The sequence below is a fragment of the Pan paniscus genome, chromosome 10 (genome assembly GCF_029289425.2).
Source record: "Pan paniscus chromosome 10, NHGRI_mPanPan1-v2.0_pri, whole genome shotgun sequence".
NCBI classification, from domain to species: Eukaryota; Metazoa; Chordata; class Mammalia; order Primates; family Hominidae; genus Pan; species Pan paniscus.
This window is the reverse complement of record NC_073259.2, coordinates 13,928,607-13,943,755: the sequence shown is the minus strand read 5'-3', so window position 1 is coordinate 13,943,755 and position 15,149 is coordinate 13,928,607. Positions and strand designations below refer to the sequence as shown.

Genomic DNA, 15,149 nt, shown 5'->3' with positions numbered 1-15,149 from the left:
TACAAAAAATTAGCCGGGCATGGTGGCGGGTGCCTGTAGTCCCAGCTACTTGGGAGGCTGAGGAAGGAGAATGGCATGAACCCAGGAGGCGGGGCTTGCAGTGAGCCGAGATTGTGCCACTGCACTGCAGCCTGGATGACAGAGCAAGACTCCGTCTCAAAAAAACAAAGTGCTTACCAAAGGGGTTTGAGGGCAGTGGTGACAGTGTGAGTTATGGCTCTGCCGGCTGCCAGTGGAGCCAGCCGCTCTGCACAGCCGTGCAAGTGTGTTTTGAAAAGTGGCTCAGCCGGCCAGGAGTGACTGGCTGTAAATATTGCTGCCACAACATCTTGTAGCCGGATTGGGGCCATGTTTCCAGAACCCCTAAACCACCACACTTGTTCAGGTTTAAAAATTAGCTTAGTTTTTTTGTTTGTTTTGTTTTATGAGATGGAGTCTTGTTCTGTCACCAGGTTGGAATGCAGTGGCATGATCTCAGCCCACTGCAACCTCTGCCTCCTGCGTTCAAGTGATTCTCCTGACTCAGGCTCCCGAGAAGCTGGGACTACAGGCGTGTGCCATCATGGCCAGCTAATTTTTGAATTTTTAGTACAGACGTGGCTTCACCATGTTGGCCAGGATGGTGCGATCTCTTGACCTCGTGATCTGCCCGTCTTGGCTTCCCAAAGTGCTGCGGTTACAGGCGTGAGCCACCGTGCCTGGTCAAACATAAACTTACTTTCTTACACCTTCTCCTGAACTCTATTTGCTTCTTTTCTCAACTTCTGCTGAACTCTATTTTCTTCTTTTTCCTGGATAAAGCTCTTCTTTATTCAGAAGAGCTTTTAGCAACAAAGTTATCCAATGCCATTCCCTAGTCTCTACTTGCAACTGGCTCTCAGTGGGGGGTGGGGGGGAGGGGAGGTGGGTAGGAGGAAATCCTTGACAGAACCAATTTACATGACTGTTTGGAGGACTCTCGCTAGCCCCAGGAGGTGTTTGCATTTTTAAATTGGTTACTAGTGTCAGAATGTTTCATGAGTAAGAGCACAGCCTCTAAGTTGGATACCATGAATTTAAATCTCAACGGGGCCATTTTGTATATAACTAGAGGATGGATTTGGGGACCCAATGGATCTACCATGACATGAACTTGCACCAACATTCAACTGACCTCCAAAATGCCTATTCTGACTGGTAGACCCTAGTCTCACCCTAGTGCCAGTTCAGAGCCTGTGTCCAGTGATCCTGCACAGGTCCCATTAGTTCCTTTTCTCCTATTCAGTCATCCTGGTAAAAGGCTGTGTATTCCCTTGGGGGCAGGCTGGGAGAAAGATTGACAGTATAAATGTTTGGCAGTGGAGCAGAGTCCTTTCTGGAGGGGACCTGGCTTCCCATTCAGACAAGGGACTCTGGGTCTGTGAACCGGCTTATGTCTGGAAATTGACTGGGGACTGTGACTCTGTTTTTATGATTCAGATTAGACTTCTGCTCACCTGACCTAGAACTCTTCTGCAAACACAGATCCAGTAAAAATGTGGCAGGCTTCTTATCTATTTCACTTCTAGGAACGCCACGATCAGCTGGCACTATAGGTCTCTGCGAGTCAGGCTATTCTGGTTGCAGCTTTGACTCTGCTGTCTTTTATGGTAACTGCATCCACCTTGCCTTTGGGGATTGAGTGCTCTGATCACTTGGTCCCAACCCCTGTAGTGTGCCTATGTCACTTACTCTCTTTATACCTCAGTTTCCTCCTCTATAAAATGGGCGTCCTCATTGCACCCACCCCCAGGGCTGCTGTGGGGTATAGATGGATTAGCATATGGAAAGTAATAGAAGAGGGTCTCAAAGCCCATGTGTCGTTATCAGAATTATTTCGTGACAGGGGAGAGCTGGAGGAGAGAGGAAGGTGCTGAGCAGACCCATGTGCTCTCCCACCAGTGTTTCCTGAGCACCTACTCTGTGCTGCCCACTGTGAGAGCTGTTAGGGTTGAAATAGGGAGCACAGCAGGGTAGGGGCTGCCATCAGGAACTTAGTGGGGAGACCATTGCGCTACATGGTACCAGTTCTTGGGGTGGAGAAGCTCAGGGAGTACAGGGGCCTAGGATCCTGAGCAGAATCATGGAAAGGACACAGCCTCCCCCGCCTCTCCTGCCTCTTCTGCCTCCCTGGCCTCCTCTGCTTCTGTGGCCTCTCCTGCCTTCCTGGCTTCCGCTTCCACCCCGACTTCCCCAGTCTCCCCTGTCTCTCCTGCTTTTGAGGTGGGCCGGGAGCTTCTGGTGCTCACTTAGCCTGTCCTGGACTCTTGGTGTAGCACCTCAATGTCCAGAAAATACCCCCGAGTTCAGCTCATCACACAGCCAAGGAAGGAGCTCCACACTGACACTAAGGGTGCATCCTGGGCTCATTCATCAGGGCATGCCTCCAAAATATTTCTCCACGTCTCCTCCCTTTACCCACATGCATTGTCTCTGTGCCTCAGCCCCGGCTGGGGTTCTGCAAGGATCCCCTATCTCCTCTGCCCCTGCACGGCTGGGTCCCAGGCCATCTGTCCGCCCACCACACCTCTCTCACCTTGCCCACCACGCTCCAGCCCCACAGTCCTCTTTCTGCTTCTTTCCCAGCCTCTGGGCTTTTGCACACGCTGTTCCCTGTGCCTGAACAACCTCCACTGGGCTGAGAACAACTCTCTGAGACCTCTCTCAGCTGTTGCTTCCTTTGGAAGAGCCACTGCTGCTGTCCCTCTCCCAGCTCCAAGACCTGCTGAGCCTCCTGTCTTTTTTAGTTCCCATGCCCCCAGCACTTCTCCTTGGCCTCCTTTGGCCCAATAGACAATGTCCATTCTCAATGCCTTCTCACCCAGCGCTGAGCCCCACTGGGTGAAGGCAATGCCTGTCATGTTCACCACAATATCCCCTCCCCCATCACCACGCCTGGTCCACAGTGATGCTCAGAAAAGATCTGTTGGTAGGCAACGTGAAAGTGCATTCATGTCATCCTGCAGGCGGAATTCTCCACGAGTTTTGAGCAGCCTCGTTTTTCCCACCACCTCCAAATCATGGAAGACACAGGGTAAGAGCAAAGACAAGGTGGCTGTGTCCGATGTCCACCCTCTCGGGGCGTCCCTTCTCTTCTCTCCTCCTGGAGCAGGGAGACCATCGGGGTGCAACCTGGCTGGGGCGGGGAGGAGGTGCAGGGTCTGGCCAGAGCGGGCCTGGCCACAGGCAAGGGACAGCGAGCTCCTGGGCCAGGACAGGTTAGAGCGGCGCAGGCCCGGGCCCGGCGTGGCGGCGGTGCGCGCGAGCGGTCAGCAGAGGGCGCCAGAGGACCACGAACGGCCCGCCGAGGAGCCCGCGCCGGCCCCGATGCCCAGCTCCGCGCCGCGCGGACCCACCGAGCCCGCGCTCAGACGCCCCAGCTCCGCCGAGGAGCCGCTTGCACCGGCTCCTTCTTCTTCCCCAAGTGCAGGCAGAGCCCCCGGAGCCATGGGCAGCCCTTCCCGTAGCTCCGAAGCCACTGGCAAGCCCCGAGGCAGGGATAGCCCGCCCAGGAGGGAGGAGGACGACGTTCCTCCTGAAGAGAAGCGGCTGCGGCTCTTGCTGGAGGGGGAAGCGCACAGCCCCAGGACTGCGAGGACGGGGAGGACGCGCCGCGGCCGGGCAGGGAGGAGACCGGCACCCAGACAGGTGGCGACGGCAGAGGAGTAAGTGACGCGAGCGCGGGGTTCCGGGGGTGCCGGGGGCGCGGGGATGCGGGGGACGAGGGGTAGGGGCGGCGAGAGGCTCCGTGGCCTGTCCCGGGTTGAAGTTGGGAGGGCGCCCTTCATTCTGAACCCATTTAGGCAGCACGGGCAGCCCTCCTCGCCGTGGGCGGCATCAGAGCCCCCCCTGCCCAGTCTTGGGGTTGCTCCCAGATGCTGTCTGGGAGGCTTGCTCATGGTGACATCCTCATCTCCCCGTGCACGTTACGGCATTCAGAGCTTGGGTCACCTGGACACTGAACTCAGGTGAATTTTCTCTGAGATCCCGGGAGAAGAAGGACAGTTCTTTGGAAGGTTTTCCAGGGCGGATCACGGAAAGGATGAGAAGGGAGAGGTCCTGGTCGGGGACACAATTACGGTGGCAGTGTAACGCCGGGAAACTTTATTGCATGAAGTCGCTCTCACTCCCTCTACCTCCTTCTTTTACGTGGACTCTGCCAAAGACCAGGATACCAGAATGCAGTGGAGTGACCAAGTGTAGTGGGACCTTGGGAACGCGAGTCTGGAGCCAGGCGGCTGGGGTTTGCATCCTGGTTCTGCCCCTCCTTAGCTGGCTGACATGGCACAAGCCACTTACCCTCTCTGAGCCTTACTGTCTTCAGTGGCAAATGGATTTGTCAACAGGCCCCATTGCCTGGGGTGGTTACTGCTGAGATTAAGGGAAGCTCGTCCATAGAAGCACTTAGCGTTGTGCCTGGCACATAGTGTATGGTGGATAAATGGGACTTAGGACTAAAACTCAGGCCTTGGTGTGTTTTTGCAGTGATGTTTTGTTCTGGGGTGCATCACAAGAGACAAGGTTCTTGGCCGGGCATGGTGGCTCAAGCCAATAATCCCAACAGTTTGAGAGGCCGAAGGGGGACGATCGCTTGAGCCCAGGAGTTTAAGACCAGCTGGGCAACATGGTGAAGCCTCATATCTACCCAAAAAAAAAAAAAAAAAAAGAAAGAAAAAAGCCAGGTATGGTGGTGTGTGCCTGTAGTCCCAAGTACTTGGGAGGCTGAGGTGGGAGGATTGCTAGAGCCTGGAAGGTCGGGCTGCAGTGAGCTGTGATCATGCCACTGCACTCCAGCCTGGGTGACAAAGTGAGACTCTGTTTCAAGGAAAAGAGAGAGAGAGAGACAGACAGACCCACAAGAGTCTTAAGACAGAATCTTCATGTTAAAATGCCTTCTGGAGGCTAAAAGGATGATATGTTGATAATGAAATATATAAAAGACAGAAACCCCACTGAATTGTTTGGTCCACAGAGGGAAATGGGAATCGCATGACCTGAAGGATGATGGAGGAACTGAACAGAAAACATCCTTGTTTCCTGAATCTGAACATGGCACCCTCTTTTCACGGTGTCTGTATCTGCTCAGTCCAGCAGCCCCTCGAAAAGAGGGAATCTTGATTTTCAAACTTAAAATTTGGCCCAAAGCCCACTGCTGCCCACAATGCCCGTCAGACACATTCCTCTTCCTTTTTAGTTTCTATGGGAATACTCTCTTTGAAGAACCCATGAAGCAGTGTCAGGCTGGTACGAGGATCAGCAGCGATTTCTTTGAGGAGGAGAGCCTGTTTCTTCACTCACAGGTCATGTCTGAGTGGATCAAGAAGAACAGAGGGCGCTTTTATGAGATTTTGTCTGCGTAGACCATTAGCTTGGTAAAAATGTCAAAACCATCCTCATTCTTTAATAGCAGATTATTTTGAACTTTTCTCTGCAAGAAGCAGCATGGGCATTCAGATGATTTTAAGGATAAAATGTTCTTTCTCATCACCAGGCCTGGTGCTCTGGATGGCTGAGGTTTTAACGTGACTGGATGTCCCTTGGAATGGCTCCCAGGCTGTGATCTTGTGGCTGGGTGGCAAGGGGTTGCTTTATTCGGTGATGGCTAGAGGATGTTTTAGCAGATAAATTGGGACCCCAGGAGTCCGCGAGTGCCAAGTCCTGCTGCAGGGCATGTGTTTATGGTGGGGATGTGGGGGTGTGGAGGGTGGGGGCATTGATTTCCTGCCAATATCAAAAGTTTCACAGGCTTCTTGTGTATCCATAAACACCCATCCCATTGAGAAGGCCTAGAAAACCTGGCCCTCCCCAAGCCTTTATTGACAACTTGTGAATGATCCCAGGGTGTGTCTGACCCACAGCTCCTCCTGGAGGGAGAGAAAAGTGTCTCCTAGGTACTTGGTTATCAACCTCAACCACTTGCTGAGCCTTCCCCAAGACCAGGCATCTTGGCAGAGATTTCTGGGTTGTCAGACAGAACCGAGCATTCGAGGGTGATAACTCACTGGAGTCCCTGAAATCCCTGATGGACGCACCAGGTAAAAGCATCCAGGGTTGAAACCAGATCAGGAAGGTTGTTGTCATCCTGGGGCTCCTGTAGAGGCGCATCCACGTTGCAGGTATTTTCCTTCTTGCTGAGGAGAAACCTGGTTTCTCAGCTTTGCCACAGTCACAACACTTGGGGTGAGACCATTCGTGGTGGTGGTGGGGGCGTCCTGTGTATTGTAGGATGGTTAGGAGCATCTCTGGTCTCCATCCTCTAGGTGCCATTCTACCCTCCCAGCTATGGCTACCCCAGATGTCTCCAGATGGTTTCAAATGCCGTGGGGCAAGGGAGTGGTATGTGAGCAAAACCACCCCAGCTGAGAGCCATTGGTCTACACTTGTGGAAATGTTTGAGGGTGAGAGTGTTGAGCTTGGGTCCCTGCTGTACCCTTTATGAGCAATGCGGTCTTGGAAAATTAATACTACTCCACGGGCCTCAGTTTTCTCATCTATAAAATGGAGATAAATGAGATACACTTTCATAGGAAGGTTATATGGGATTTACTGAGATAATAAGACAGTACATGGAAAATACTAGGCATAGCATTTATTTTTTTTTATTTTTTTTTAAGACAGAGTCTTACTCTGTTGCCCAGGCTGGAGTGCAGTGGCATGATCTCCGCTCACTGCAACCTCCACCTCCTGGGCTCAAGTGATTCTCCTGCCTCAGGCTCCCGAGTAACTGGGACTACAGGCGTGCGCCATCATGCCCATCTAATTTTTGAATTTTTAGTAGAGACGGGGCTTCACCATGTTGGCCAGGATAGTCCGATCTCTTGACCTCGTGATCTGCCCACCTCAGCCTTCCCAAGTGCTGGGATTACAGGCGTGAGCCACCGTGCCTGGCCAAACATAAACTTACTTTCTTATATCATCTGAACTCTATTTGCTTCTTTTCCCAAATATCTTTATCCAGAAGAGCTTTTAGCAACAAAGTTATCCAATGCCCTTCCCTAGTCTCTCCTTGCAACTGGCTCTCAGCAGGGGGGGAGGAAATCCTTGACAGAACCAATTTACATGACTGTTTGGAGGACTCTGGCTAGCCCCAGGAGGGGTTTGCATTTCTATATTGGTTACTAGTGTCAGAATGTTTCATGAGTAAGAGCACAGCCTCTATGTTGGATGCCCTGAATTTGAATCTCAGCATTGCCGCTTTGTATATAATCAGAGGATGGATTTGGGGACCCAATGGATCTACCATGACATGAACTTGCACCAACATTCACCTGACCTCCAAAATGCCTATTCTGACTGGTAGACCCTAGTCTCAGCCTAGTGCCAGTTCAGAGCCTCTGTCCAGTGATCCTGCATAGGTCTCATTAGTTCCTTTTCTCCTGTTCAGTCATCCTGGTAAAAGGCTGTGTATTCCCTTGGGGGCAGGCTGGGAGAAAGATTGACAGTATAAATTTGTGGCAGTGGAGCAGAGTCCTTTCTGGAGGGGACCTGGCTTCCCATTCAGACAAGGGACTCTGGGTCTGTGAACCGGCTTATGTCTGGAAATTGACTGGGGACTGTGACTCTGTTTTTATGATTCAGATTAGACTTCTGCTCACCTGACCTAGAACTCTTCTGCAAACACAGATCCAGTAAAAATGTGGCAGGCTTCTTATCTATTTCACTTCTAGGAATGCCACGATCAGCTGGCACCATAGGTCTCTGCGAGTCAGGCTATTCTGGTTGCAGCTTTGACTCTGCTGTCTTTTATGGTAACTGCATCCACCTTGCCTTTGGGGATTGAGTGCTCTGATCACTTAGCCCCAGCCCCTGTAGTGTGCCTATGTCACTTACCGTCTTTATACCTCAGTCTCTTCCTCTTTAAAATGGGCATCCTAATAGCACCCACCCCCAGGGCTGCTGTGGGGTATAGATGGATTAGCATATGGAAAGTAATAGAAGAGGGTCTCAAAGTCTATGTGTCGTTAACAGAATTATTTCGTGACAGGGGAGAGCTGGAGGAGAGAGGAAGGTGCTGAGCAGACCCATGTGCTCTCCCACCAGTGTTTCCTGAGCGCCTAATATGTGCTGCCCACTGTGAGAGCTCTTAGGGTTGAAATAGGGAGAACAGCAGGGTAGGGGCTGCAATCAGGAGCTTAGTGGGGAGAACATTGTGCAACATGGTTCCAGCACTTGGGGTGGGGAAGCTCAGGGAGTACAGGGGCCTAGGATCCTGGGCAGAATCATGGAAAGGACACAGCCTCCCCATCCTCTCTTGCCTCCACTGCCTCCCTGGCGTCCTCTGCTTCCCTGGCCTCTCCTGCCTTCCTGGCTTCCCCTTCTGCCCCGACCTCCCCAGTCTTCCCTGTCTCTCCTGCTTTTGAGGTAGGCCGGGAGCTGCTGGTGCTCACTTAGCCTGTCCTGGACTCTTGGTGTAGCACCTCAATGTCCAGAAAATACCCCCGAGTTCAGCTCATCACACAGCCAAGGAAGGAGCTCCACACTGACACTAAGGGTGCATCCTGGGCTCATTCATCAGGGCATGCCTCCAAAATATTTCTCCACGTCTCCTCCCTTTGCCCACCTGCATTGTCTCTGTGCCTCAGCCCCGGCTGGGGGCCTGCAAGGATCCCCTATCTCCTCTGCCCCTGCACGGCTGGGTCCCAGGCAATCTGTCTGCCCACCACACCTCTCTCACCTTGCCCACCACGCTCCAGCCCCACAGTCCTCTTTCTGCTTCTTTCCCAGCCTCTGGGCTTTTGCACACGCTGTTCCCTCTGCCTGAGCACCCTCCACTGGGCTGAGAACAACTCTTTGAGACCTCTCTCAGCTGTTGCTTCCTTTGGAACAGCCGCTGCTGCTGTCCCTCTCCCAGCTCCAAGACCTGCTGAGCCTCCTGTCTTTTTCAGTTCCCATGCACCCAGCACTTCTTCTTGGCCTCCTTTTGCCCAATTGACAATGTCTATTCTCAATGCCTTCTCACCCAGCGCTGAGCCCCACTGGGTGAAGGCAATGCTTGTCATGTTCACCACAATATCCCCTCCCCCATCACCACGCCTGGTCCACAGTGATGCTATAAAAAGATCTGTTGGTAGGCAATGCGAAGGTGCATTCATGTCATCCTGCAGGCGGAATTCTCCACGAGTTTTGAGCAGCCTCGGTTTTCCCACCACCTCCAAATCATGGAAGACACAGGGTAAGAGCAAAGACAAGCTGGCTGTGTCCGATGTCCACCCTCTCGGGGCGTCCCTTCTCTTCTCTCCTCCTTGGGCAGGGAGTCCATCGGGGTGCAACCTATTTGGGGCGGGGAGGAGGTGCAGGGCCTGGCCAGAGCGGGCATGGCCACAGGCAGGGGACAGCGACTGCTTGGGCCGGGGCAGTTGAGCGCAGCGCAGGCCAGGGCCCTGCGTGTCCGCGGTGCGCGCGAGCGGCCAGCAGAGGGCGCCAGAGAGCCTCGAGCGGCCCGCGGAAGAGCCCGCGCCGGCCCCGATGCCCAGCTCCGCGCCGCGCGGACCCACCGAGCCCGCGCTCAGACGCCCCAGCTCCGCCGAGAGGCCGCTCGCTCCGGGTCCTTCCTCTTCCCCAGGTGCAGGCAGAGCCCCCGGAGCCATGGCCAGCCCTTCCCGTAGCTCCGAAGCCACTGGCAAGCCCCGAGGCTGGGATGGCCGGCCCAGGAGGGAGGAGGACGACGTCCCTCCCGAGGAGAAGAGGCTGCGGCTGTTGCTGGAGGGGGAAGCGCACAGCCCGAGGACTGCGAGGACGGGGAGGACGCGCCGCGGCCGGGCAGGAAGGAGACCGGCACCCGACAGGTGGCGACGGCAGAGGAGTAAGTGACGCGGGCGCGGGGGTCCGGGAGTGTCGGGGGCGCAGGGTAGGGGCGGCGGGAGGCTCCGTGGCCTGCCCTGGGTTGAAGTTGGTAATTGAGCGGCAACTCCGGCGGGCGCGGAGTGACAGCTCGTGACGGCCTCCGAGACGCCAGCTGCCCCTTCTCGGCTGTGTGGCTTCGACTTCCTGATTCTCCCACGACGTCCCTGGCCGGGAGACGCGCTGGACTCTGCGGCTAGCCAAAAGGGGAGGGGGAGCCCCGCGTCCTGGGGGCCCCTAGCAGGGGAAGGGCCGGGGGTTGCGCTGAGCATCCTGTCTGGGGCATCTGTCTGGGACTCTGTGAGTGCCTCTCACCTGGCGAGGGGCCTGGGTGGAGGTAGGGGGGAAGCCCTGGCGCCAGGCTTGGCCAAGCCCTGCTCTGCTGGGCTGCGGGCTGGCGGCGCTCACCCAGCTCCTCACCTGTCCCGCATCTTCCTGTTTTTCTTCCCTTTCTGGTTGGGCAGCGAGAGTTGAGAGGAGGCAGATGGCTTCCATCCCAGAAATCGCTCTCCTCTTTCCATCCCTACAGAGAGGGACAGAGAGGCAAAGTTCCTTGCATCCCCCGGGGCGCTGTCCCTGTGAGCTCCCGGTGTCCTGCACACGTGAGCCCCTGAGTCACCGGGCCTGTGTGTATGGGATGGGGCTCCGTGGCCAGCCTGCCCTCCTGGGGTTCACTTTCTGCTTTCCTACGCCAACTCTTCCTGTGTGGTTTTGCTGGCCTTCCACTGAGGAGGCACATGGGTTTGGAGGGCAGATGAGGGCCCACTGGAGAGCTGTACCCCTCAGTGAGGGCCGCCACCTTGATGGTTTTTGATGGATAATGGGTTTGACCTCTTGGTTCCTTCCACATGTTTTTATGTTTGACCATTTGCTCAGCTGAGCTTGTCTTAATAATTGGATTCGTGGTTAATGAGCCCCACATGGGCTAGAGGGCAGCCTTCATTCTGAACCCATTTAGGCAACACGGGCAGCCCTCCTCACCGTGGGCTGCATCAGAGTCCCCCCTGCCCAGTCTTGGGGTTGCTCCTGGATGCTGTCTGGGAGGCTTGCTCATGGTGACATCCTCATCTCCCCGTGCACGTTACCGCATTTAGAGCTTGGGTCACCTGGACACTGAACCCAGGCGAATTTTCTCTGAGATCCCGGGAGAAGGAGGACAGTTCTTTGGAAGGTTTTCCAGGGCCGATCACGGAAAGGATGAGAAGGGAGAGGTCCTGGTCGGGGACACAATTACGATGGCAGTGTAACGCCGGGAAACTTTATTGCATGAAGTCGCTCTCACTCCCTCTACCTCCTTCTTTTACGTGGACTCTGCCAAAGACCAGGATACCAGAATGCAGTGGAGTGACCAAGTGTAGTGGGACCTTGGGAACGCGAGTCTGGAGCCAGGCGGCTGGGGTTTGCATCCTGGTTCTGCCCCTCCTTAGCTGGCTGACATGGCACAAGCCACTTACCCTCTCTGAGCCTTACTGTCTTCAGTGGCAAATGGATTTGTCAACAGGCCCCATTGCCTGGGGTGGTTACTGCTGAGATTAAGGGATGCTCATCCATAGAAGCACTTAGCGTTGTGCCTGGCACATAGTGTATGGTGGACAAATGGGACTTAGGACTAAAACTCAGGCCTTGGTGTGTTTTTGCAGTGATGTTTTGTTCTGGGGTGCATCACAAGAGACAAGGTTCTTGGCCGGGCATGGTGACTCAAGCGAATAATCCCAGCACTTTGAGAGGCTGAAAGGGGAGGATCGCTTGAGCCCAGGAGTTTAAGACCAGCTGGGCAACATGGTGAAGCCTCATATCTACCCAAAAAAAAAAAAAAAAAAGAAAGAAAAAAGCCAGGTATGGTGGTGTGTACCTGTAGTCCCAAGTACTTGAGAGGCTGAGGTGGGAGGATTGCTAGAGCCTGGAAGGTCGGGCTGCAGTGAGCTGTGATCATGCCACTGCACTCCAGCCTGGGTGACAAAGTGAGACTCTGTTTCAAGGAAAAGAGAGAGACAGACAGACCCACAAGAGTCTTAAACCAGAATCTTCATGTTAAAATGCCTTCTGGAGGCTAAAAGGATGATATGTTGATGATGAAATATATAAAAGGCAGAAACCCCACTGAATTATTTGGTCCACAGAGGGAAATGGGAATCGCATGACCTGAAGGATGATGGAGGAACTGAACAGAAACCATCCTTGTTTCCTGAATCTGCACATGGCACCCTCTTTTCATGGTGTCTGTATCTGCTCAGTCCGGCGGCCCCTCGAAAAGAAGAAATCTTGATTTTCAAACTTAAAATTTGGCCCAAAGCCCACTGCTGCCCACAATGCCCATCAGACACATTCCTCTTCCTTTTTAGTTTCTATGGGAATACTCTCTTTGAAGAACCCATGAAGCAGTGTCAGGCTGGTGTGAGGATCAGCAGCGATTTCTTTGAGGAGGAGAGCCTGTTTCTTCACTCACAGGTCATGTCTGAGTGGATCAAGAAGAACAGAGGGCGCTTTTATGAGATTTTGTCTGCGTAGACCATTAGCTTGGTAAAAATGTCAAAACCATCCTCGTTCTTTAATAGCAGATTATTTTGGACTTTTCTCTGCAAGAAGCAGCATGGGCATTCAGATGATTTTAAGGATAAAATTTTCTTTCTCATCACCAGGCTTAGTGCTCTGGATGGTTGAGGTTTTAACGTGACTGGATGTCCCTTGCAGTGGCTCCCAGGCTGTGATCTTGTGGTCGGGTGGCAAGGGGTTGCTTTATTCGGTGATGGCTAGAGGATGTTTTAGCAGGTAAATCGGGACCCCAGGAGCCCCTGAGTGCCAAGTACTGCTGCAGGGCATGTGTTTATGGTGGGGATGTGGAGGGGTGGAAGGTGGGGGGCATTGATTTCCTGCCAATATCAGAAGTTTCACAGGCTTCTTGTGTATCCATAAACACCCATCCCATTGAGAAGGCCTAGAAAACCTTGTCCTCCCCAAGCCTTTATTGACCGCTTGTGAATGATCCCAGGGTGTGTCTGACCAACAGCTCTTCCTGGAGGGAGAGAAGTCTCTCCTAGGTATTTGGTTATCAACCTCAACCACTTGCTGAGCCTTCCCGAAGACCAGGCACCTCGGCAGGGATTTCTGGGTTGTCAGGCAGAACCGAGCATTCGAGGGTAATAACTCACTGGAGTCCCTGAAATCCCTGATGGACGCACCAGGTAAAAGCATTCAGGGTTGAAACCAGATCAGGAAGGTTATCGTCAGCCTGGGGCTCCAGTAGAGGCGCATCCACGTTGCAGGTATTTTCCTTCTTGCTGAGGAGAAACCTGGGTTTCTCAGCTTTGCCACAGTCACAACACTTGGGGTGAGACCATTCGTGGTGGTGGGGGGGGGGCTGTCCTGTGTATTGTAGGATGGTTAGCAGCGTCTCTGGTCTCCATCCTCTAGGTGCCATTCTACCCTCCCAGCTATGGCTACCCCAGATGTCTCCAGACGGTTTCAAATGCCATGGAGCAAGGGAGTGGTACGTGAGCAAAACCACCCCAGTTGAGAGCCATTGGTCTACACTTGTGGAAATGTTTGAGGGTGAGAGTGTCGAGCTTGGGTCCCTGCTGTACCCTTTATGAGCAATGCGGTCTTGGAAAATTAATACTACTCCACGGGCCTCAGTTTTCTCATCTATAAAATGGAGATAAATGAGATACGCTTTTATAGGAAGGTTATATGGGATTTACTGAGATAATAAGAGAGTACATGGAAAATGCTGGGCATAACATTTATTTATTTTTATGTCTTTTGAAGATGGAGTCTTACTCTGTTGCCCAGGCTAGAGTGCAGTGGCATGATCTCTGCTCACTGCAACCTCCACCTCCTGGGCTCAAGTGATTCTCATGCCTCAGCCCCCTGAGTAGGTGGGATTACAGGTGCCCACCAACACACCTGGCTAATTTTTGTATTTTTAGTAGCGATGGGGTTTCACCATGTTGGCCAGGCTGGTCTCAAACTCCTGACCTAAGGTGATCCGCCTGCCTCGGCCTCCCAAGGTGCTGAGATCACAGGTGTGAGCCACCACGCTGGGCTGGGCATAGCATTGTAACACAGGGAAAGCACAAAATACTTGGGCAATATCTTTTTACATTTGGCTTGTCTAGACTCCATCCTCCATTCCCTCATGCACTGGTGTGGTGCAGACCAGAATATCACCCACCTAGACTGCAGAGTGGATTTGGGTGGCATGTTGGCTTTCTGCACAAGACTTGCCTGTTCCCCACCACATCCCCCTGGTTCTCAGCGTCCAGGATTCCAGGAAGCAGGGATGTGGGCAGGCAAGGTAGTTGGCCTACCCAGTTCTCTCCCACGCTGGGGACCTGCAGAGCTGGCTGTCCGAGACACGGTGTTTGGACCAACATCTGGGTTTCTGGATTTCCATTTGAGCACAGCTGGACTACATAGGCTGAAGCTCTCTCTGCCGAGATATAGATATTTCCCTGGTGACGATCTTTCAAGCTGACATGAAGACATGGCCACCCACTGGAACGTCGTGTGTCTGCCGTGGCGCTCTTGTAATTTGTGAGGCAGGCTCCTGAGGAATGCAGTGCGTAAGTGGGAAATGGTGGGAAGTTCTCGCATCCCTCCCCGGGCCGAAAGTGCTGCCTGCGCAGGTTGGTGGACGGTCCTTTGAGCAGGAAGAAGACATGAAGCACATTCCTGTTAGCTACGACAGAGAGGGGCAGGGTACACACTGGACATTTCAAGCCCCTCCAGAAAAGCAAGTCTTACTGTGCTGGGTGTACTTGTGGAGTGCGGGCTGTGTTGCCCTGGGCTTTAATTATTTCAGGAACATTTAACCGCAGGGTTGGCAGGCCGGATCTTGATATGTGTTTCTTAGTTGGAAAGACTTTGGACCATAGGGAAATGTCTTCTCAATTCTTTTAATTTCATTAAGGTTATCAATTTTCTTCTTGTGGCCTCTGGAATGTGACACAGAACTCAAGGGACAGGAAGGAGATGAGTTGAAGGCTGGGACAGGGGTCCCTGCCAGGGATGCTGGTGACTCACATGACGGTGTTGATGTGTGGAGTCCGGTGCCTGGTTTGGGGAATGTTCGTGGGATATGTTCCAAAGGACTGACGGACCTATCAGGTACTGGAGGTGAATGGTCAAGTCTGATCTCAGGGCTGACAGTGTCAGGCAAGGACAGGAAGTTGACTTTGGACTCATTGGCTGAGGTTGCTTGGGACCCAGGGGGCAACCTGTGCCAGGACAGATGGGTCTGGGGCTAGAAAGGCAGGTTTGGGCTGGAGACTTGGGCTTGGGACGCATCCCAG

General features: G+C 53.5%; 1 protein-coding gene across 1 annotated transcript in view; it reads left to right on the top strand.

The window, feature by feature from the left end:
* The first annotated feature begins 9,339 nt into the window (after positions 1 to 9,339).
* The window catches only part of LOC117974825 (translation initiation factor IF-2), a 91,108-nt gene continuing 85,298 nt past the window's right edge, over positions 9,340 to 15,149 (top strand). The window contains 1 exon segment of the mRNA XM_055095423.2: positions 9,340 to 9,820. Within this exon segment, the coding sequence (XP_054951398.2) occupies positions 9,484 to 9,820 (337 nt within the window). The 5' untranslated portion in view covers positions 9,340 to 9,483.